The sequence below is a fragment of the Dermacentor variabilis genome, chromosome 3 (assembly GCF_050947875.1).
Source record: "Dermacentor variabilis isolate Ectoservices chromosome 3, ASM5094787v1, whole genome shotgun sequence".
Lineage (NCBI taxonomy): Eukaryota > Metazoa > Arthropoda > Arachnida > Ixodida > Ixodidae > Dermacentor > Dermacentor variabilis.
This window is the reverse complement of record NC_134570.1, coordinates 215,904,748-215,927,129: the sequence shown is the minus strand read 5'-3', so window position 1 is coordinate 215,927,129 and position 22,382 is coordinate 215,904,748. Positions and strand designations below refer to the sequence as shown.

At 46.9% G+C, this 22,382-nt stretch overlaps 1 protein-coding gene across 1 annotated transcript in view; it reads left to right on the top strand.

Moving 5' to 3' along the window:
- Positions 1–4,027: 4,027 nt before the first annotated feature.
- LOC142574420 (receptor expression-enhancing protein 5-like) overlaps positions 4,028–22,382 on the top strand; it is a 208,947-nt gene continuing 190,592 nt past the window's right edge. Inside the window, exon 1 of the mRNA XM_075683507.1 lies at positions 4,028–4,304. Within this exon, the coding sequence (XP_075539622.1) occupies positions 4,190–4,304 (115 nt within the window). The 5' untranslated portion in view covers positions 4,028–4,189. The remainder of the gene's footprint in view (positions 4,305–22,382) is intronic.

The following is a 22,382-nucleotide window of genomic DNA, read 5'->3' as shown; positions in this document are numbered from 1 at the left end:
ACTGCTGAGGTTTCGACAGAATCAAATGCTTTCTCGTAATCAATGAAAGCTATATATAAGGGTTGGTTATATTCCGCACATTTCTCTATCACCTGATTGATAGTGTGAATATGATCTATTGTTGAGTAGCCTTTACGGAATCCTGCCTGGTCCTTTGCTTGGCAGAAGTCCAAGGTGTTCCTGATTCTATTTGCGATTACCTTAGTAAATAGTTTGTAGGCAACGGACAGTAAGTTGATCGGTCTATAATTTTTCAAGTCTTTGGCATCCCCTTTCTTATGGATTAGGATTATGTTAGCGTTTTTCCAAGATTGCGGTACGCTCGACGTCATCAGGCATTGCATGTACAGGGTGGCCAGTTTCTCTAGAACAATCTGCCCACCATCCTTCAACAAATCTGCTGTTACCTGATCCTCCCCAGCTGCCTTCCCCCTTAGCATATCTCCCAAGGCTTTCTTTACTTCTTCCGGCGTTACCTGTGGGATTTCGAGTTCCTCTAGACTATTTTCTCTTCCACTATTGTCGTGGGTGCCACTGGTACTGTATAAATCTCTATAGAACTCCTCAGCCACTTGAACTATCTCATCCATATTAGTAATGATATTGCCGGTTTTGTCTCTTAACGCAAAACCGGCAATATCATTACTCGGCAATATCGGAGTCAACTAGGTCACAAAAAATTGGCTGCAGACAAAGGCGGCAGCTGCAACCGCGCTTCCATGCGAGACTGTTCTTTGTCTTTTTGTGGCAGCTAAACACGTGCCACGATGCGAGGGCTTTCTGTTTCCCTTTCTGGTTCCACGTCGGAGCCAAGTAGGTCACAAAAAAGTGGCTTCAGACAAAGGCGGCAGCTGCAACCGCGCTTCGATGCGAGAGCATTCTTTGTTTCTTTGTGGCAGCTGAACACGTGCTACGATGTGAGGGCTTTCTGTTTCGCTTTGTGATTCCACGTCGGAGCCAACTAGGCTACAAAAGAGCGGCTTCAGACAAAGGCGGCAGCTGCAACCGCGCTTCAATGCGAGACCGTTCTTTGTCTTTTTGTGGCAGCTAAACACGTGCTACGATGAGAGGGCTTTCTGTTTCCCTTTGTGGTTCCACGTCGGAGCCAACTAGGTCACAAAAAGTGGCTTCAGACAAAGGCGGCAGCTGCAACCGCGCTTCGATACCAGAGCATTCTTTGTCTCTTTGTGGCAGCTAAACACGTGCTACAATGGGAGGGCTTTCCGTTTCCCTTTGTGGTTCCACGTCGGAGCCAACTAGGTCACAAAAAAGTGGCTTCAGACAAAGGCGGCAGCTGCAACCGACATGCCATGCGAGGGCAGTTTATTTCGCTTTGTGGCCGTTAAACGCGCGCTATGATGTGTGTTCTTTGTCCCTCTGTGGTTCTCCGTCAGAGTCAACGGCCTAAACGGTGGTTTCAGACACAACTGGACTTCAAGACAGCGCTTGAATGCGAGAACGGTCTCTGTCCGTTTGTAGCCGCTAAACGCGAGCTCGGATGCGGGAGCAGTCTTTGGGCCTTTGTGGCTGCTAAACACATGCTACGATGCGAAGGCTTTCTGTTTTCCTTTGTGGTTCCACGTCGGAGCCAACAAGGTCACAAAAAGGTGTTTTCAGACACAGGTGGCTGCTGCAACCGGGCTTCGATACGAGACCGTTCTTTGTCTCTTTGTGGCAGCTAAACATATGCTACGATGCGAGCGCTTTCTTTGTTCCTTTGTGGTTCCACGTCGGAGCCAACTACGTCACACAGAGGTGGTTTCAGAGACAGGTTTCAGCTGCAACTGGGCTTCGATGCGAGATAATTCTTTGTTCCTCTGCGGTAGCTCAACGCGTGCTGCGATACAAGCGCTTTCTTTGTGCCTTTGTGTTTCGCCGTTGGAGCCAACTACGTCCCAAAAAGGTAGTTTCAGACACTGGTGGGCGGCAAAACGAAGCTTCGATGCGAGGGCGGTCTCTTTTTCTTTGTGGCAGCTGAATGCGCGCTACCATGTTCGCGCTCACTTTGTTCTTCGTTTCCTTTCATTAAGCCTTCCAACTTCCTTTTTTCTCTTTCTGAGCTGTGCTGCAAGCCTAAAAAAGTCGTGACGCACCAACTCGCCCAAACTGCCACGCCTTTGACCATACTAGAGCTTTCTTCGTTCCTTCGTGGTTCCACGGCGGAGCCAACAACGTCACAAAAAGGTGGTTTGAGACACAGGTGGCTGCTGCAACCGCGCTTCAATGTGATAGCGTTCTTTGACCCTTATTGGCCGCTAAACGCGCGCTACGATGCGAGAGCGTACTGTATTTCTTTGTGGTTCCATGTCGGAGCCAACGACGTCACAAAAAGATGGTTTCAGGCAAAGATGGCCGCTGCAACCGCGCTTCGATACCAGAGCATTCTTTGTCCCTTTTTGGCCACTAAACGCGCGCTCTGATGCGAGAGCTTTCTGTCCCCTTGTAGTTCCACGTCGGAGCCAACTATGTCACAAAAAAGGTGGTTTCGCACGCAGGTGTCAGCTGCAACCGGGCTTCGATGCAAGATCGTTCTTTTTCCTTTTTTGGTAGATAAACACGTGCTACGATGCGAGGTCTTTCTTTTTCCCTTTGTGGTTCCACGTCGTAGCCAACTAGGTCACAAAAAAGTGGCTTCAGACAAAGGCTCCAGCTGCAACCGCGCTTCGATGCGAGATCGTTCTTTGTCTTTTTGCGTTAGATAAACACGTGCTATGATGCGAGGGCTTTCTTTTTCCCTTTGTGGTTCCACGTCGGAGCCAACTAGGTCACAAAAAAGTGGCTTCATACAAAGGCTCTAGCTGCAACCGCGCTTCGATGCGAGACCGTTCTTTGACCCTTTGTGGCAACTAAACACGTGCTACGAGGCGAGGGCTTTCTGCTTCCCTTTTTGGTTCCACATCGGAGCCAACTAGGTCACAAAAAAGTGGCTTAAGACAATGGCGGCAGCTGCAACCGCGCTTCGATGCCAGACCGTTCTTTGTCTGTTTGTGGCAGCTAAACACGTGCTACGATGCGAGGGCTTTCTGTTTCCCTTTTTGGTTCCACGTCGGACCCAACTAGGTCACAAAAAAGTGGCTTCAGAGAAAGGCGGCAGCTGCAACCGCGCTTCGATGCGAGAGCATTCTAAGTCTCTTTGTGGCAGCTAAACACGTGCTACGATGCGAGGGCTTTCTCTTTCCCTTTGTGGTTCCACGACGGAGCCAACAAGCTCACAAAAAAGTGGCTTCATACAAAGGCGGCCGCTGCAAGCGTGCTTCGATGGGAGGGCTTTCTTTGTCCCTTTATGGTTCCACGTCGGAGCCAACTAGTTCACAAAATCGTGGTTTCAGACACAGGTGCCCGCTGCAACCGCCATGAGATGCGAAGGCGCTCTCTTTCCATTTGTGGCCGCTAAACGCGCGCTACGATGTGTGTTCTGAGTCGCTTTGTGGTTCTCCGTCAGAGCCAACTGGCACAAAAGGTGGTTTCAGACACAAGTGGACGTCAAAACAGCGCTTGAATGCGAGGGTGGTCTCTGTCCGTTTCTGGCTGCTAAACGCGAGCTAGGATACGGGAGCGTTCTTTATCCCTTTGTGGTTCCTCGTTGGAGCCAACTACGTCCCAAAAAGGCAGTTTGAGGCACAGGTGACCACCAAAACGGAGCTTCGATTCGAAGGCGATTTTTTTTCCTTTGTGGCCGCTAATCGCGCGCTAATATGTGTGTTCTTTGTCCCTTTTTGGTTCCACGTGACAGCCAACTACGTAACAGAAAGGCGGTTTCAGACACAGGTGGCCGCCGAAATGGCGCTTCTATGAGAAAGAAACGGACGTTCTTTCCCTTTGTGATTTTTTCGTGCAATTTCTCGTTTGAGCTCTCTTACTCGCCTTCTCGAGGAGGGGTTTCTGCTCGCTAAAAAACGGTTTGCCCTAGCCATAGAAAGGTTTGCTGTAAAAAGGTCAAGTGTCCGAGCTTTGTTCTATGGTCACATACCAGTGCGTATTTATTTTATTTTCAATCCTTAATCAGGCTGTCATTTGCAGTGACGATCAATCAGCCGAGCGTTTTTTTCTAACAGTGGATTCCCAATTTTTTCGCCAATGGCCAATCTACAATCAAAGCCCCTTCTTGGAAGTGAAAATATGAGTATATGTTACTGCCTCGAGACATCAAGAGCAAACAGAGTGGTAAAGAAGAAGACGACGTTTGGCCATGGCCGAGCTACATCATGAGCTGAGCTCGGTAATCCGAGAGAAGAGTATCCTCTCTGGCCTGTTTGCCAAACTCGAGGCTGCCACTAAGTTGGACAGGATTAAGCTCGTCTACGGTGAGTGTGCGTCTTTGATATACACAGGTTACTCATTGCGCAAAGGCAGCGTATATAGGCTGAGAGATAAGCCGTGCTGAAAACAGCATTTTCTGTTCGCCTTTTTAAGGAGGTTGTGCGCCGCGAATTTTGTGGTGAGTTGTATAAAGGAAGCTCTCAGATATTTTGGTAATTGTGTCGCCTGAATTGCTGACCTGGGCTGTAATATTTAAACCCTACAATGCTGACCTTGCCTCGTTTGCGCTCAAATGACAGCAATATCTTTGCAATGGGGACGTGGAATTTTTGGAAAGTGCAAAAAATTGGTAGGCGAAAATTTAAGTAATTATGCAGTATACGAAGAATACGCGCAAGTTTACTGCTAATAAGCCTGACAGCTTTTCATCGAAAGTTTAAGGAAGTCAGAACGAGCCATAACTGTATTCACGTATTTTGTTAATGATCGCAGACACTGCGGTGTTCTAGACAACTATGTCGAAGCGAATTAGAAAGCCGTTATGAGATTATACTTCCTTAGCAAGAAAACCAGCCAGAATTTGGTAATAATAAATTGATTGGCATTGCAGGTAGGTATGTGACAAAATAAACTAACAACACTGTGACTAAGAAAGTATTAAAATTTGGCGTTTCCCAAGAGATCTTGGTAATTAGGCGACAATTGAACCTCTTCACTATTAGGCTCTGTTAAACAATTTGGAAGGGCATGAACTTCTCAGTAGGTCTCTAAAACTTTGAGAGCTGTTTCATCAGAGGCAGCAAAATGCAAACGCATAAAACGTCTTATCTGACGTACTCCACAGGGTCATCGCCATGCTACACATTAATAGCGATACTGTTCTTTTTGTATACTGTGATATCGCTTAACTGCTTCATAAAGGCAATAATGAAAGCGGAGAATAGTTGAGTATTTTTTTTTTGTCACGCAAGGATATTGGTCAGCCAGGAATTTTTACATATGCAGAACTGGAAAACATCTGCGAAATTGTTTCATTGACAAGAAATGAACACTAGCTATATTGACGGAAATCGCACAATATTTTTATCAAATTCATCTACAACATGAGAAGCTATAATTTTGCACAATACGACAACAACGACCACAGAAGCTCGTGAGCATCTCGTTGTAACGCTCGATTGACCGATTCATTAAATTATCCATATAAAAGGCCTTTGTAGCAGGTTTGACCATTGCATTATTCGCTTTAAGTTAGGCATTTTCGCAGATAGGGAACGATATATTTTTTTCGAGACATATAAATGTAGTGACAGAAATACGTAAGGAGAGAACGCCAAGCGCAGAGGACCCTGCACTAGCCTTGAAATGAATAAGAAGAACTAATTGCTGGTCTAGTTGGTCCTGCATTGATGATGAGGAAATTTGGGCAGTAAAAGGGCAATGAGCAGCGCTTTTGTCTCTGCTTTGTTCCTGTATATGTTCTCCTTTTGTTGTGGTTATTTTTATCATGAGCTTTTTAACGGAATCTTCGCGGAAACAGAGAATTCGTGAAATGCCCAGGACCCAGAGGCAAAGAAGCGATGTTTTTCTTACCATGTAAGAAGCAAATTTTTTGTAACACAGAAGCTATTAAAAGAAACCGATAGGGAGGTTATTTTCTCTTTAGGAACGCTCTTTTTTTATAACAAGCAGAAATACTGTGATCACTCACCTATCACACGCTTTTCTGATGCCACACGCTTATAATATTTCTAAACTTTCCTGGACCCGACCGGGAACGCGAATGTGTTGAAACTTCGGGGAATATCGGCACCTCACTGGTGGATTGCCACTTATTCTTTGAGTCACCACATCGTCCGATGTGTCACAACTGTCTATTGTGCTTTGATCCAGTAATTCAGCCGCAAAAGGAAAGAGAGTTCCGCATGTTTTCATTGTTCTGGTATACAGACAATTCTCCCTGAAACATGGAGACCTTGAGAGATTAACAGTAGTTGTGCATCACTGCAGCCAGCGCTTAGACAAGATAACATTCGTTCATCTTGACAAACGAGAAGAGAGGTGGTTAACCGAGGGGGTCCATTAATATTATTCATATCATAAGATGCCAACAAACACTGACACCAAGGACAAGATAAGTGAACTTTCTTGACCTTAATAAATGAAATAAAGACACGATAAATTAATGGAAGTGAAAGTGGATGCAAAAACAACTTGCATCAGTTGGGGAACGATTCCACAACCTTGGCATTACGCGTGCAATGCTCTGGCAATTGACGTACCGCGGCGTCGTTTCCTCATATATTTTCTTGGATATTTATGTTTTCATAGTAAAATCCTGGGAGTGTTAGCCAGCGCCATCACTCACAAACTTTGGCGGTGGACGCGAAAGCTGTGGGATCGTTCTCCGCCTGCGGCAAGTTGTCTTTTCATCCACTTTCATTTCCATTATTTATCGTGCGTTCATTTCATTTATTAAGCACAAATAAATTCCCCTATGTTGTCCTTGGTGTCAGAGTTTGTTGGCTTCTAATGCTCATCCAGACAAGTGCTTTACTTAGCAGCCATGTATACAGCTAATTCGCTTCGTTCGACTGGAACAGAAGGTTAAGAAAAAGTCCTAAAAGTGGCAAAGGATCACCACGTGTAATCGAAAGCTGGCGTCTCGCAGACCTTAGTTTTGGTAGAAAGCTGCATGTAAGGTAGGATAACGGTAAGGTAAGGTAAGGTAGGATAGTGGCGACCAGACCTGTAACGCAGCAAAGTGTGCTAAGAATCTCTGGGTCCCGACAGCCCACCAATGGAAAATGACCCTTGCAACGTTTAACAACCGAACCCTCTCAAATAAGGCCAGCTTAGCAGGACTCTTTGAGGCACAATCAGACATTGTTTGGGATATCATCGTCCTTAGGGAGATTAAAAGAACTGGTGACGCTTATACATTGCTGATTAAGGAACATGTCCTCTGCTATAGAGGTCTCTATACGAGAAGCAATGCGGGGTACGATTCCTACTCTATAAGGACATAGCGGGCAAGATTCACGAATTCTACAGGATTATTGAGCGGGTGGATGTAGTCGTAATTAAGTTAATAAGAGGTATAGAATAAAGGTAGTACAAGCCTACGCTGCAACATCCAACCGCGATGATGAGGAAGTAGATAAGTATTGTGGAGATGTTGAATTAGCGATGAGAAAAATGCAAACTCAGTATACTGTAGTAAGGGACGACTTTTATGCAAAAGGGGGGGAAATGCAGGCTGCAGAAAAACAGTTGGCAACTACGGCGTCGATTCTAGTAACAGTAGAGGAGAGATGCTGGTAGAATTTGCAGGCAGAAATAAGCATAGAATAATGAACACCATTTTCAGGAAGCGCAGCAACAGAAAGTGAATATGGAGAGCCTTAAAGGTGAAACAAGAAATGAAATGGACTTCATATTTTCTGCTGATCCCAGCATAGTGCAGCATGTGAAATTGATAGATAGGGTAACGAGCAGTGATCATGGGTTAGTGAGGGCTAAAATTCACCTCAATGTGAAGAGAGGAAGAGCAATATTGGTCAAGAAACAGGTCAACCTAGAGGGAATAAGGGTAAAATCACACATGTTCAGGCTGGTACTTGCAAATAAATATGTAGCCTTAGAACCGGGAGTTGATGATGACATAAAGCTAATGAGTGAAACCGTTACTAGGGGGGCTTAAGATGCAGCAATTGAAGTGGCAGGTAACGCACCAAGGCAACCAGTAGGCAAGCTCTCCCAAGTAACAGAGCACCTAATAAGGAAATGATAGAAGTGATAAAAAATAAAAGTGTCCAACCCAAGAGATAGAATTCGCGTATCTGGCAAAACTGATCGTCGAGGCGAAAATTAGTAATATTCGAAACTATAACGGGAGAAAGACTGAAGAAGGCATAAAAAATGGACGCAGCCTTAAATCAATGAGGAAGAAACTTGACATAGGACAAACCAAGATGTATGCACAGAAACATAAGCAGGGTAATATTATCAGCAATGTCGAAGATATAGTAAAATCAGCGGAAGAATTCTATACTAACCTGTGCAGTACCCAAAGGAGTCAGGATACCTCAATTAGAAACAGCGATGAACAGGATACAGAAACTCCTCCTATAGCTAGCGATAAGGTCAGAAGGGCATTGCATATGGCATGAAAAGAGGAAGAGTGGCAGGACAAGATGGAATAACAGTACATTGAATCAAAGATGGCGGGGACATAATGCTTGGAATATTGGGGGCACTTTATACGATGTGTCCGTGGTCTGCAATGGTCCGAGACAACTGGAAGAGTGCAAACAATAACTATTCCACAAAAAAAGGCGACGTTAAAGAATTGAAAAATTATCGGCCCATTAGTTTACTGCCAGTATTATATAAAATATTTACCAAAATATTCTCCAATAGAATAAGGGCAACACTGGACTATTGTCAACCAAGGGAACAGGTTGGCTTCAGGAAGGGATACTCTACAATAGATCAAATTCATGTCATTATTCAGGTTATCGATAAATCCGCAGAGTACAATAAGCCTCTCCATATGGCTGTTATAGATTACGAAAAGGCATTTGATTCAGTAGAGATACTAACTGTCATAGCAGCATTGCGTAATCAAGGAGTACAGAATGCTTCCGTAAATACGTAGGAAAATGTGTACAGAGACTTTACAGCTACCCTAATTCTACACAAGGAAAGCAGGAAGATACCTATATAGAAATAGGTCAGGCAGGGAGACACAATCTCTCCAATACTATTCACTGCATGCTTGGAAGAAGTATTCAAGCTATTAAACTGGGAAGGCTTAGGAGTAAAGTTCGACGGAGAATATCTCAGCTACCTTTGGTTTGCCCATGACATTGTTCTATTCAGCAACAATGCAGACGAATTGCAACAAATGATTGAAGACCTTAAGAGGGAGAGTGTAAGAGTCGGATTGAAGATTAATATGCATAACGCAAAGATAATGATAAATAGCCGGGCAAAGCAACAAGGATTCAGGATCGCCGGTCGGTCTCTAGAGTGTATGAAGAGGCACGCTTACTTAGGTCATATAATCACAGGGAGCCCTTATCATGAGAAGGAAATTCACAGAAGAATAAGAATGGGTTGGATCGCATACGGCAGACTTTGTCAGCTGCTGACTGCAAGCTTGCCATTATCATTGTAAAGGAAGATTTACAATCAGTGCATTTTACCCGTGCTGAGATATGGAGCAGGTACTTGGAGACTGACAAAGAAGCTGGAGAACAAGTTAAGGACCGCTCAAAGAGCGATTGAACAAAGATTGCAAGGTATAACGTTAAGAGACAGAAAGCGAGCGGTTTGGATCAGGAAGCAAACGGTTATAGACGATACTGTTTTTGACTTGAAGAGAAAATAATGGAGCTAGACAGGTCATGTAATACGCCGGTTTAATAACCGTTAGACAATGATGGTTACAGAAAGGGTACCAAGAGAATGGAAACGCAATCGAGGACGATGGAAGACTTGGTCGAGCGATGAAATTACGAAATTCGCGGGCGCTAGTTGCAATCGGTTGGCGCAGAAAAGGACTAATTCGAGATCACAGGGAGAGGCTGTCGTCCTGCAGTGGACATAGAACAGGCTGATGATGATGATGAAGGTAGGAGAGCCATTGAAAAGTTAAACAGGGTGTACTCTAACGTAATGCTAAGATAACACATAACAAATAGGGAATAGAACTAAAGTACATGAAGAGGTTTTGTATTATGAGTACAAATAAAAAATGAACTTTTATCTTGATGGAAATGTCACAAAACGAGGCACAAAAAGGTGCAGAAGACCGAAGAGAGGCAACTAATGACGTCATTTTCTGAAGGCGCTACACGATCTACCCGCAGGCAGTGATGGGCGCGCCTAAACACGCCTTTTGTTTGCTCAGGTCGCAACTAAAGGTTAGCCAACGCACTGCCTTAATTTTTTTTGACAGATACGTTAGACTATTGTGGAACTTTTCAAGGAAGTATGACGGACACATCTCGATGGTTTCCGCACGTTTCACTCTTCAGATAGGCCGGGAATAATAAGCGAGCTGAACACGTGCTTTCCTCGCAGCAGCGCTCGTCTACGAAGATGTGCAAATAGTAACAGCGACCCACAAATTAACAAAAAATTTTAACAAATCGAATCAGTGTAGCGGGCACCTGTATGAGGGCTCACTTTTGTAAGAAAACAGATCTTTAGAATTGGCCATTTGTGTTGAAGGTGGCATAGATAAAACTTATAATAAGCGGATACAAAGATCACAACAAGTGGCTTTCAGAAAATCCGAAATCTGGAACAATTATGCGGCAACAACCGAAACAGTTTGCAGTCACTAGTTATTACTAAAACATAAAAAATGAAAGAAACACTCGCAAACCGATCATTTTATTAGCGTTGCGGTAAAATCGAGCATTTCTACGCAGTGCAGCTGTGATGCATGTCAGTTAAGGACATTTCCTTTTCTTCCGTGCTTTCATTGTCGTCGACAGTTTGGCTGGCATGGCGAAAATAGTTTTCACTATTTAAGTACGACAAACCAAGGAGCAGGCCTTGTGTGCCCACTGCTGTCGTACAGCCACAATCATAGGACCATCGGGTCACGCGTTTGAGTAGGCTTACTGCGTTGTGTTTACATGGGCTAGAGTGCACATGTAAGAAAGCCGAAATAAACATACTGTTTTTAGATAGCACATGTGAAAACGAGGTAATAAACGTAAGCGTGCCCAGCGGTGCAATAGATCTGGTTGTCCAGCGGCAGTGAAGATACGCTGCTTGCTGTCATTTGACATGGTCAGATACAAGGGGTGAACATTTACTGCCACGTTAGAGAAGCTCCGCCCCCCAAAAAGAAACAAAGTGCAACACGGGATCGAACCTGAGACTGCACCGTAGCTGTCACAGACGCTACCACAACGCCACCATTTGACCTTACCTAGCTGCTTCTCGAGTGTAACATTATATCCTGCCTTAATTCAACAGGCTCCTACCAAATTATGTTTCAATTAGAAGGCCGATGTTGATCCACATCACGCACATTCTACTCTAACCTTTCATTTACACCCTAACTCGCTGAACACATATAGAGCCACTTCTAAACGCCTCTTTCGTTATTATGACAGGCCCTCAGCCGCGCTACCGCTGGGTGCAGTTAGCGAAGAAATGTAGGCTATCCCTTGAGGTTTGCGTAGGAAGATAAGGATAAGGTAGTGCAAAGCTTCGTAGAATGCGGTTGCGCAAAAGTTTCGACGTTATGGACCCGCACTATGTTTATGTCGTAAATCTCGATCGCTCGCACCTACGTCGGCCGTAGGCACCGTTAGTGTTAACAGTGTGGTCACGTTCCTTCGTCCGGTCGTTAACTCTCCAAAGTAGCTTCTGCCACGTGGTGAGCGTATTTCGTATAACACGCCCGTGGCACACGGAACGTGTCTTTTCTTGCAGCGTCTTACCCTCGGCCGTTGCGGCTCGACATTACATGCATGATATTCACTTAGCCTCGGACGTTCCGGATAAAGACATACATGCATGATCTTCACTATATCACCTTGAGTTTGCATTGTACCAGCCTTTCTAGAGAGTGCAGTGGACACGCTGATGCATATCAGGAATAGAGCATCATTTTAAGGCGGTGCACACTGTAGAGCATCGCAAGCTTACTTCTTTACTTTGGATGTATCACCATCGCACCTAGAAAACGTTGGCTGATATCGAAGGCTATGCGGCCTAAAACGAAGCCTCAAGGTGCTAGCTGTCCCTAGAGAGGAGCACGAGAAAGTGGTGCCTTCAAATGTAACGACTGACTGGTTAAAAACGGGCGTGATTGAAACAAATATCGTTGCCTTGCGCCATTGCTGCGTTTTCAGGGTTGCCAACTGCTTATACTGATTCGGTTAGACAAAGCGAGCACATAACTGCAATCACGCTATATAGTTGCCAACAGTCTTCGTATGATTGGCTAGATATAGCAATAAAAGGCACTATGTTTACCCAACTGAACAAAAAACTCAGTGTTCACAGTTCACAGAGCAAATTAAGTCTGGAAAGCAATGGTTAGTTGGGACATGCGCAGGTGAACCGGGGCGACTTCCATGCATGGCTATTGTCGTGGAGGGGCGACAGTCCAGACAAGGGAATGGTGAGGGCACGGTATCCAGTTCACAATTTTCTCGAGGAGTCCCATGTATATTTGTCGCGTCCTTAAGAAAACTGCTGTTGTGTACAATAGCTTTCTTGCGTCCAGCGTCTTTCATTTGTGATCCATGATTAGAGCTGATAGTGTAAAGTATGGGAATATAGGAATGAGTGAGCATCTTACGTTGCAGTTGTCGGCATAATACTCGCTTACGAATTCGAAACTGATGTGGTCGAACAATTCCTATCTTAGAGTGCTGCTAATTTTCTTCTTCTAATTTGTTTTCGTGGTCGGTCTGCTCAGCAGTAAGCGTGCAATAGAGCGGGAGAATATGCATGCGTTTGCGACAGTTCATATAGCGCTCGTGGTGTTGGTGCTTGCTCGGGGAACAACATAACATTAGGAATAAATCCAAGCTTAACTTTCTAATCTTTCTGCTCAAGCTTGCTATGATGGACGAGTTTTTTAACTTCCTCATAAACTGTTCAACTTCTCCATTCGTTGGCGGCCATGGGGGTGTGGTTCTGCTAGGCTATTATTCCTTGATTTCTGGTTGTAGCCTGGCGGTAAAAGCGTGACGGCAAGATAGAGTCACAAAATCACACGTTTTAATAGCCCTTCCTCGGTTTTCAATGTAAAGGAAAAGACAGTCGCGGCAACCGCGCACCGTCATGGGGAACTATCTCACCTCGCTTTCACTACATGGCATCATCTATAACTTGTCCCCAAGAGAGGACGCGCAGTTCGCTGCAGCAGGCGGCTTCGAGCACCTCCCGCTTCAGCTATGCATGTGGGAAGTGTCTTGGCAACAAGAACGAGCGTCTGCGTGACCTTCAGTGATACTTGCACTTTCTGCGTTAATGTCAGCACATAGACAGCGAACTATCATGGTCCTGTTCATACATACTGTCACGTGGTAGTGACGGTGAAGAAAGCAGCCAAACTGGGAAAGACGAAACTAGCGTTTTATTGGGCGAACGCGTGCCCTCAAAAACAGGCTACACCTAAAGAACGACGCCAGTGACGAACACAGTCGGTGATCGCCGAAAATCTGATCAGCGGGTCAAGCGCATCGGCTTTTATACATCAGTTGCCATATGTTCAAGAGTAATCGCTAGGACCCCCGTGCCTTCCGCAAAGTGTTATATTATTCGCGCCGCGCACACATGCAATCATATTACACAAGGCTAGGTCTCAGACAGCGGATTGAAGCTTCGATAACATTCCAGAAACTTCCGATACATGCAGGCGCCTCCTGCGCTGTGCGATAACATTGGTTAAGCGGTCGCCGATGAAGACAAGTACACGTGTAAATACCCCCCTCTTAAAAAAGCATTGACCCGATGCAGCAAATAAATGAAAGTAATAAATAAAAGCACTCGTAGCAACGAAAACAACAAAATAAGGCAGTTCGCCAGCGTCCGTAAAAGGGTTTAAGACACACCACGTGGACCACTTCAAATCGTGCGCGGCGCCGCTGCGAATGCGAAATGCCGTCTGGCACGACTTCATAGTCCAGTGCATATATACATAGGATGACCTTGTAGGGTCCGAAATAGCGTCGCAATAGTTTCTCACTGAGTCCTCGTCGGCGTGTAGGGGTCCATACCCAACCACGGTAGCCGGGCTGGTACTCGACGAAGCATCGCCGGAGGTTGTAGCGTCGGCGGTCGGTCCTGTGCTGGTTCTTGATCCGCAGGCGGGCGAGCTGTCGGGCTTCTTCGGCGCACTGGAGATAGATAGAGACGTCAAGATTCTCCTCGTCAGTGACGTGCGGCAGCATGGCGTAGAAAGTCATCGTCGGGTTCCTGCCGTAAACCAGCTTGAACTGCGGGATCTGTGTTGTTTTTTGTACCGCCGTGTTGTAAGCGAATGTTACGTACGGCAGGAAGGCATCCCAGGTCTTATGTTAGACGTCGACGTAGATTGCTAGCATGTCGGCGAGGGTCTTATTCAGCCGCTCTGTAAGACCATTCGTCTTTGGGTGGCAGGCCATTGTCCTCCTGTGCCTTGTCTGACTGTTCTGCAGAATGGCTTGGGTGAGCTCCGCTGTAAAGGCCATTCCTCTGTCGGTGATGACGACTTCTGGGACGCCATGTCGCAGCAGGACGTTTTTGACAAAGAATCGTATCCAGCTTTTCTGGACATGAGGGTTTAGTTCGCGTGAGTGCCACCACGTGGCGTACTAACCTTAAACTTTTCAAACTTCCCGCGGTGACGCGTGATGACGTCAACCAAACAAAATAAAAAAAAAATAAAAGCTATCCCTGCGCATTGAACTTCGCCACAGTGCTTGTCCCGCCGGTGTTATCAGTGTTCTTGATCAAGCGTATTCGCTCGTCGCCTAGAAATTACTCGTCATCCTAAGAGCGTTTAGTCGCGACGAGCAATGGTTGATTCTGGGCTTTTGATGCGGTTCTTTTTTCTTCTTTTTTTTTCTTTTCCTTTGCTTTTTTTCATTCTACGGAGTAAAGAAGCTAGCCTAATCGTCAGAAGTACTTCGGGGCAGCCTTTCTTCAGTCGGCATACATTGTTAACGTCCGAACATCGCACAGCGCCTACTAGAGACGCCGTCGTGGACGGATTTTGATTTTCCACTATCGAATTCGTTAAGGTGCACAAAATTATTTCACTAGCGACATTGCAATGCGCACACATGGGCCACCGCCGCAGCTGCAAATCTAGATGTGCTTAAGCATTAAGAAATATGCATGGATAAGTTGGTTTTTCACCTTAACACAAAAGTCACGATACAAGAGTTGAGCAAACTGTCCCTGTGTCGTCGCAGGCTGTGAGACCGGGCTAGTTGGTATTCCATGCTAAAGTGACAAGCGCAAGAGTGGACACGGGACACTAGAGGCGACAAGGATAAGCGCGCAAACATCCAACTGGGCGCTTGTCCTTGTAGCGTCTTTAGTGTTCCCTGTCCACTCTTGCACTAGTCACTTCAGTTTGTGTCGTTGTCCGTTAGCACGCTATAGCCGAAGCTGTTCGCAATATTACGTCTCCATTTACTGGCCACCAGGCCAGGTACACCATTGGGTACGACATATACAGTACTTGCAGTTAGTTTCCAAAGTAGTCTCCTATGGCGGTTGTCCACGTGCGTGAAGCAAGAACGATATTTAAAATTATTGTGCAGTAATATATGCGGGATTTGTGTGTTCTCCCCATTCTCTACCATGTTGCCGTTCCGCCTTTATTATATAGCCGCAATGTAGACTAGCAGCTATCGAACGCCATAAAGGCTATCCACATACTCAAAGACCTCGCGCACAACTCCTGACGCTTAATTGTACTCAAGAGTTGTGCGACTGCCCAGGACATCCTTAACGAATGTTACATAACACATTATGAGGTTTTACTTGCCAAAACCACGCTTACATTAGGAGGCACACCGTAGTGGAGGATTCGAGAATAATTTAGACCACTTGGGATTTTTTAACGTGTGCCTAGCCCTAAGTACGCGGGTTTTCGCATTTCACACCCATTGAAATACCGCTGCCGTGGTTGGGATTCGATCTCGAGACCTCGTGATTAGCAGCCGAACCCAATAAAAGCTAAGCAACTACGGAGGGGAAGGAATGTTGGCAGTAGGAGAAAGGTGACAGCCGGAAGGTGAGACAATTTGTTCCAATCCTCATTACGCGAAAATCGGTACCATCTGTTTTGTCGAAGAATGACACCGTAGAATGCACTGAATTCAATGAGTGAAAAAATTATGCGAATCCTATGTATGTGCGAATCGATGTAAGCAAAGCTTTCTGCGTTTGATGTCATTGTCATGCGTAATCTCCACAGAGTACGCAGGCACTCTCTAATGAAATGCTGTCAATGTTTGCCTGGTTACGCCTGCCATTGTGATGCAAATAAACGGGCGCCTTCAACTCTTTTTCTCAGAAAGAAACGCTGAATGAAATGCTGACGTGATCCTAAAGAAGATCAACAAGCGCCGAAGTGCTCGATCTTACGACGCCCATATTCGTAAGCTTATATTCGTGATTTTTTTTTTGGGGGGGGGGGTTGTGCTCTTGTACCCTAGAAATGTCCCTCGGACGTCTCTGACGTGCTCGTTTTTATTCTCAAGTACGCAATGAAAACTCTCATCACTGCAAGTTCATGATGTATTGGTGGCAGGCCACCATGGCGTGTCGCGCAAGTATGACCACGCTGATTCGTTTGGGTTGACATATACTATTTTGTGCGTCATACTTCCCCACATTCCTTTTTCAAACTATGCCAGAGCTCGAAAAGGGCGGCCAACTCACTACGTCCCTTTCCTCTGTTTACTTCCGCAAAATGTGTGTTTATCGCTGTGGTTACCAAATACGCCCAGCGGTATGCTACGACACAAGCCTTTCTGGCGGCTGAGCAACTGAAGTCGCAGGCTTTATTCAACATGGCGTCGACGTTCTATATGGCTATCCTCAATTACTTTTCGCGGACTTCGCTCACCGCCTTCTCTCCAGTGTCATCTCTTACGCTACTAGCTCCTGCTAGACACAACACAAACACGCAACGACCTTAATGAAGTATCAATTACACGCTAATTGACACACTGTCGACGTATATTTCCGCTGAGCACCAGGATGGGAGCGTTTTCCTGTCTATGGTGACATTATCCGTCTACAGCCTCGCTCAACAACACCGCTCGTTACTCATCACGTTTTTTTTTGTCGGCAAGAGTATAGTGTATTTCCTCCGAATGTGCTTTCGGCTTTAGACGTGACCTTGCACGCCCGCTTATTCTGTTACGTTGACGGCGACCGTTGTCGTCAGGATGCCGCCTCATTCTGAGCTTCGCAGTCACCAGAGACCACAGTAAGCTGTCTTCACAAACAAACCACCGAGATTCGAGCCCATCTCCCAAATGCTCCATCTTGCATTTGGGAAATGGGCACGCTAACCATTACGCTACCACCTGCCTCCACCAATTTCTGTTTATCTATCTGCCTGGAGCAATTGCCGGACTTGTTCGCCAGGCTAAACCCGCCTGCTGCTACAATTCACCACCACCACCACCACCACCACCATCCCACTTCACGTTTTTGCCGTAGACGCAGGCAGAATGGATGCAGAAACGAAAAAAAAGTAAAGATTGCTTGAGCGGCCAGCTGACACATGACCTTAACTTTGGCAGGTTATTCTCAGTGGAGCGCATGTAGGCTTGCGGCTGTGTGCAGATTGTGGGTCGCCTTAGCTTTATTGTAAATTTGCTTTCACCGACTCTTTTCAGCTAGAACTCAAATGCCGGACAAAAATGATACCTACCGTTGAATATTTTTTTCTTGGTTTCAACCAAAAACGCTGATTTACACAAATAGTGATCTTTTTAAGAAATGGCATAAGGATACTACATTTCGGGTCATGTCGTTGTGTCAGTACGGGCCGGCACCACGTATCGACGAAAGGGCATGCACGCGGCAGGTTACTGAATGAAGAAATCAGGAAGCGACTGTTTTTCAGTTCTCGCAACACATTGTAACAGACACGAAAGGCACGGACAAGAAGAGAAGAAAGAGAGGACGAAGAAAACGAGGAGTTAGAGAGGCCGGGCTGCGCTACGATCACGCTACCATCATCGTCCAATTCTCCTGTAAATAAAACCATTTCTTCACAACTCCTCGTAACAGTTGTGGTGAAAGGTGCTGCGTAATCGACACCCGAAGACGGAGGCTGAACCACAAGTTCTTCGACGGCGCCGTCGCCTTGCTGGACTCCCACCGAATCTACCGGAGTTGAATATGTCCCACGACGCAGACGAACAGCGGCCCATTCCGACTGCTGCCCCAAGTTCTGCTCTGCAACTGAGAGATGCGCGTCCCTTCGCCGGAAGATCGGACGAAGACGTCGAGGAATGGCTCATCCATTATCACCGGGTGAGTGCCGCCAACAGGTGGAACAGCGCTTCTCAGCTTTCGAACGTCGTGTTCTTTCTAACCGATACTTCATTGGTGTGGTTCGACAACCACGAGGAAACATTCACAACATGGGGAAGATCTGTTTCGGAAATCAAAGAGCGATTCGGTGACTCCGCGACGAAAAAGAAAAGGGCAGAACAGACGCTACTGCAACGTGCGCAAGTGCCAGGCGAAACCTGCACGACCTACATTGAGGCAGTAATAAAGCTGTGTAGGATGGTGGACTCTGGAATGTCCGAGGAAGACAAAGTCGGGCACATCCTAAAAGGAATCGCCGAGGATGTTTACAATTTCCTCATTGCAAAAGACAGCCTGGCTTCCGTCGCTTACATCATTCGGCACTGTCGTACTTTCGAGCAACTAAAGACGAGGCGCATAACGCCGAAGTTTGGCAGGCTAGCCAATGTAACGACAGTTGCAAGCGTGGACAGCAACCAGCCCCTTGATCTTGAATCAACGATCCGACAAATAGTTCGGGAAGAACTCAGCCTGCACGCGCATGTGACATATCCAGGCACTCGTAGCTTCCGCCTACCACCAGATTTTGAGCCAAACGTGGCATCCTTCTCCCCGTATCCTGCGGCAAGGGGCACTGAGGATTATGAACTCGCGCCCCGACAGCAGTCACGTCTCTACGACAGAGGCCCTACTTATGGCGCTCGGCCACAACAAGAGCAGCCGCGTTTTTACCCCCGAGGCCCTGCGACTTCTGTCAGGCCACGACAAGAACAGCACCGACCCTACTACCACGACGCGACTTATGAAAGATATAACGGATTTCAGCAAGCAGCAGAGACACGTTATCCACATGACCACGAACTTTCTCGCCGCCCGCAGCCGTCTACCATTCGTTTCGAGGTAGACGCTGTGAACCGCGACCCTCCCGTGTGCTACAACTGTCGTTCGACAGGCCATATAGTTCGGTATTGTCGCCAAGCCCGTCAATCACGTAGGACACCATCGATGTTCTCGCCACCCAGAACCCGTACTTCATATGACCTGCGGACGACCGATTTGCTTCCAAGGGATCACTTCTCACACGAGACCAGACGCAGCGATTCGCCAGCATCTGAGCAGAGTTTCACGCCTCCAAATAGCCGTCCCCGTCGCTCTGCGTCCCCTCGGCGCCGTTCTTCCTGACCGCCCCCGGGAAACTAGCATCCGCGGCCAGTGGATGTGTGGTCGCCGGACGGTCTTTGCAAGAAATACCTCTGCCTGTTGTGATGTTCAAAAACACAGTGAATGTCTCGATTGACGGAATACCGACCATGGCGTTAGTTGATACTGGGGCGACTGTGTCTGTGATGAGCCTCGCTTTGAAAAACCGGCAAGGCCACAAAGTTATGTTTTCTTGGAACGACGGTATTACCTTTCGTGGAGTAGGCGGCGAGTGGTTTCATCCCCTTGGTGTTTGTGCTGTGAGTGTTTTGTTGGCTGGGAAAGTGTTTGTGTCGGAATTCCTTGTTCTTTCTCGTTGTTCGCACGACGTTATTCTTGGTATCGATTTTCTTGAACAGTGCGGCGCTTCCGTGGACTGTGGTTGTGGCGAAATCTCATTGAACAAGTTATTTATATCAGCACATTCTGAACAAAGCTTGGGTAGTGAAGACAAGGACACAGACACAGTCAGTGTTCTTGATGAAGTGATTGTACCATCGTGGTGCCTGACGCCCGTTCGAGTTTCTACAACTACTGTTGATACTGATTGTGTTGACCTTGTAGTTAGGCCTCTCCGCATAAACGGTGCTAAAAAATATACTTGTGCCCTGCTCTGTCGTGTGAATGACGAAAGGAGTCGCCACATTGTGGGCGCTGAACTCTTCCGCCACGCCGGTTGTCCTTCCTCGCGGTATGAAAATCGCTCTTTTCGATGAAGCCGCATCTACTTCAATAGCGGCACTAACTACGGACGTTTCTACAGCTTACTTTCCTTGCGATAATCGCCATTCTGAAGAGCTAATGCTTGGCATGATCAGCAAGGCTCTCGGTACATCGGAACGGCAAGCACTGGTACAAGTCCTTGCCAGGCATGAGGCCGAATTTGATTTCACGCATGGAGATGCACCCCTTCATTTACCGTCATACCGCGTCCTGCGCTCGTCACAGAATAGATACTGGCTCAGCACACCCCATCCGCCAGAAGCCCTACCGAGTGTCATCGTCCGAGCGCAAATTTATTGCCGAGCAAGTCAAGGAGATGATGAACAAAAGTGTCGTTCAAGAGTAATCTAGTCCATGGGCAGCCCCAGTAATCCTGGTCCGAAAAAAAGATGGCTCCTGGAGATTATGCGTGGATTACAGACATCTAAACGCAGTGACGAAGAAGGATGTCTATCCACTACCGCGAATCCATGACGTCAGTGATTGCTTACACGCTGCTTCTTACTACTCAACACTTGATTTGCGATTGGGGTACTGGCAAATACCTATGGACCCTGCCGACAAGGAAAGGACCGCTTTCGTGACTCCAGATGGCCTATTCGAATTTAATGTTATGCCTTTTGGCCTTTGCAATGCTCCTGCCACCTTTGAAAGATTCATGGACACAGTACTACGCGGTCTAAAGTGGGAGATATGCATGTGTTACCTCGATGATGTTGTAATCTTTGGCCGCACGTTTGAAGAGCATAACGAACGCCTCAGCCTCGTTCTCGACTGGATTGAGAAAGCTGGACTGGTCCTAAACTCAAAAAAGTGTGGGTTCGACGAACGTCAAACACTGGTCCTGGGACACTTAGTCGACAAGGATGGCGTCAGACCCGATCCTCGTAAGATTGAAGCAGTGAGCTCCTTCAAGCCACCGCAGTCAACACGAGAACTCCGCTCATTCATTGGCCTATGTTCGTATTTTCGTCGTTTTCTTCCCCGGTTTGCCGACATCGTTTACCCGTTGACAAGTATTTTGCGACAAAATGCATCCTTCAATTGGACGCCAGAGTGTGACGCATCATTCTCTCAACCGAAGTTTATACTAACGTCAGCACTCCTCTTGCGTCACTTCGATCCATCTTGCCCGACTGAAGTTCACACTGATGCGAGGGGAATCGGGATAGGAGCGGTGCTTGTACAACGTCACAGTGGTGCAGAACAGGTTGTCGCATATGCCAGCCGTTGTCTGAGCAAACCTGAACGCAATTATACGGTCACGGAACAGGAATGCCTGGCAGCCGTTTTCGCCGTACAAAAGTTTCGATGTTATCTTTACGGTAGACCATTCAAGATTATCAACGACCATCATTCTTTATGCTGGCTGGTCGGTTTGCGTGATCCCTCAGGTCGCCTCGCACGTTAGGCGCTGCGCCTCCAGGAATACGACTTTGTGGGTACAAGAGTGGCCGTCGTCACGCTGACGCAGACTGCTTCTCTCGGATTCCTCTTGCGACTACCGACTGCGATGCTGAGAATTTTGACGACTGTCTCGCTGCTGTTACTCCTACGTTCCCTGATGCGGCAGACTTTCAGCGAGAACAACGGGATGATGTTACCCTTGATCCGCTTTTTGTCGCCGCCCGTACTTCTAAAGGCAGCGGTCGCTTTACTGTCCGTGATAAATTGCTGTACAAAACTAATTACTCCGGGCATGGAGCGCGTTTTCTGCTTCTTGTCCCCGAGAGTCTCCGCTCCGAGGTTCTACGCGCCATGCATGACGATTTGACATCCGGCCATTTCGGCTTCGTACGAAGGCTGCACCGCACGCAGGAGCGCTTTTACTGGCCCAAGATGTACGAAGCAACCAAGCGCTATGTCGCTATGTCGCTAGTTGTGAAACGTGCCAACGTCACAAGCGACCGACCACGGCAGCCCCGGGTCCCCTTCGGCCATTGACACCGCCCAGTACGCCGTTTGAGCAAGTAGGCATTGACCTTCTGGGTCCATTCCCGCCATCTAACAACAGGAACCGCTGGATAATTGTCTGCGTAGACCATCTTACACGGTATGCAGAAACTGCAGCCATACCGTCTTCCACCGCTGCTTGCGTGGCGGCCTTCCTTCTCCGTTCCGTGGTCCTTCGTCAAGGCCCACCACGTGTCATCATCAGCGATCGTGGT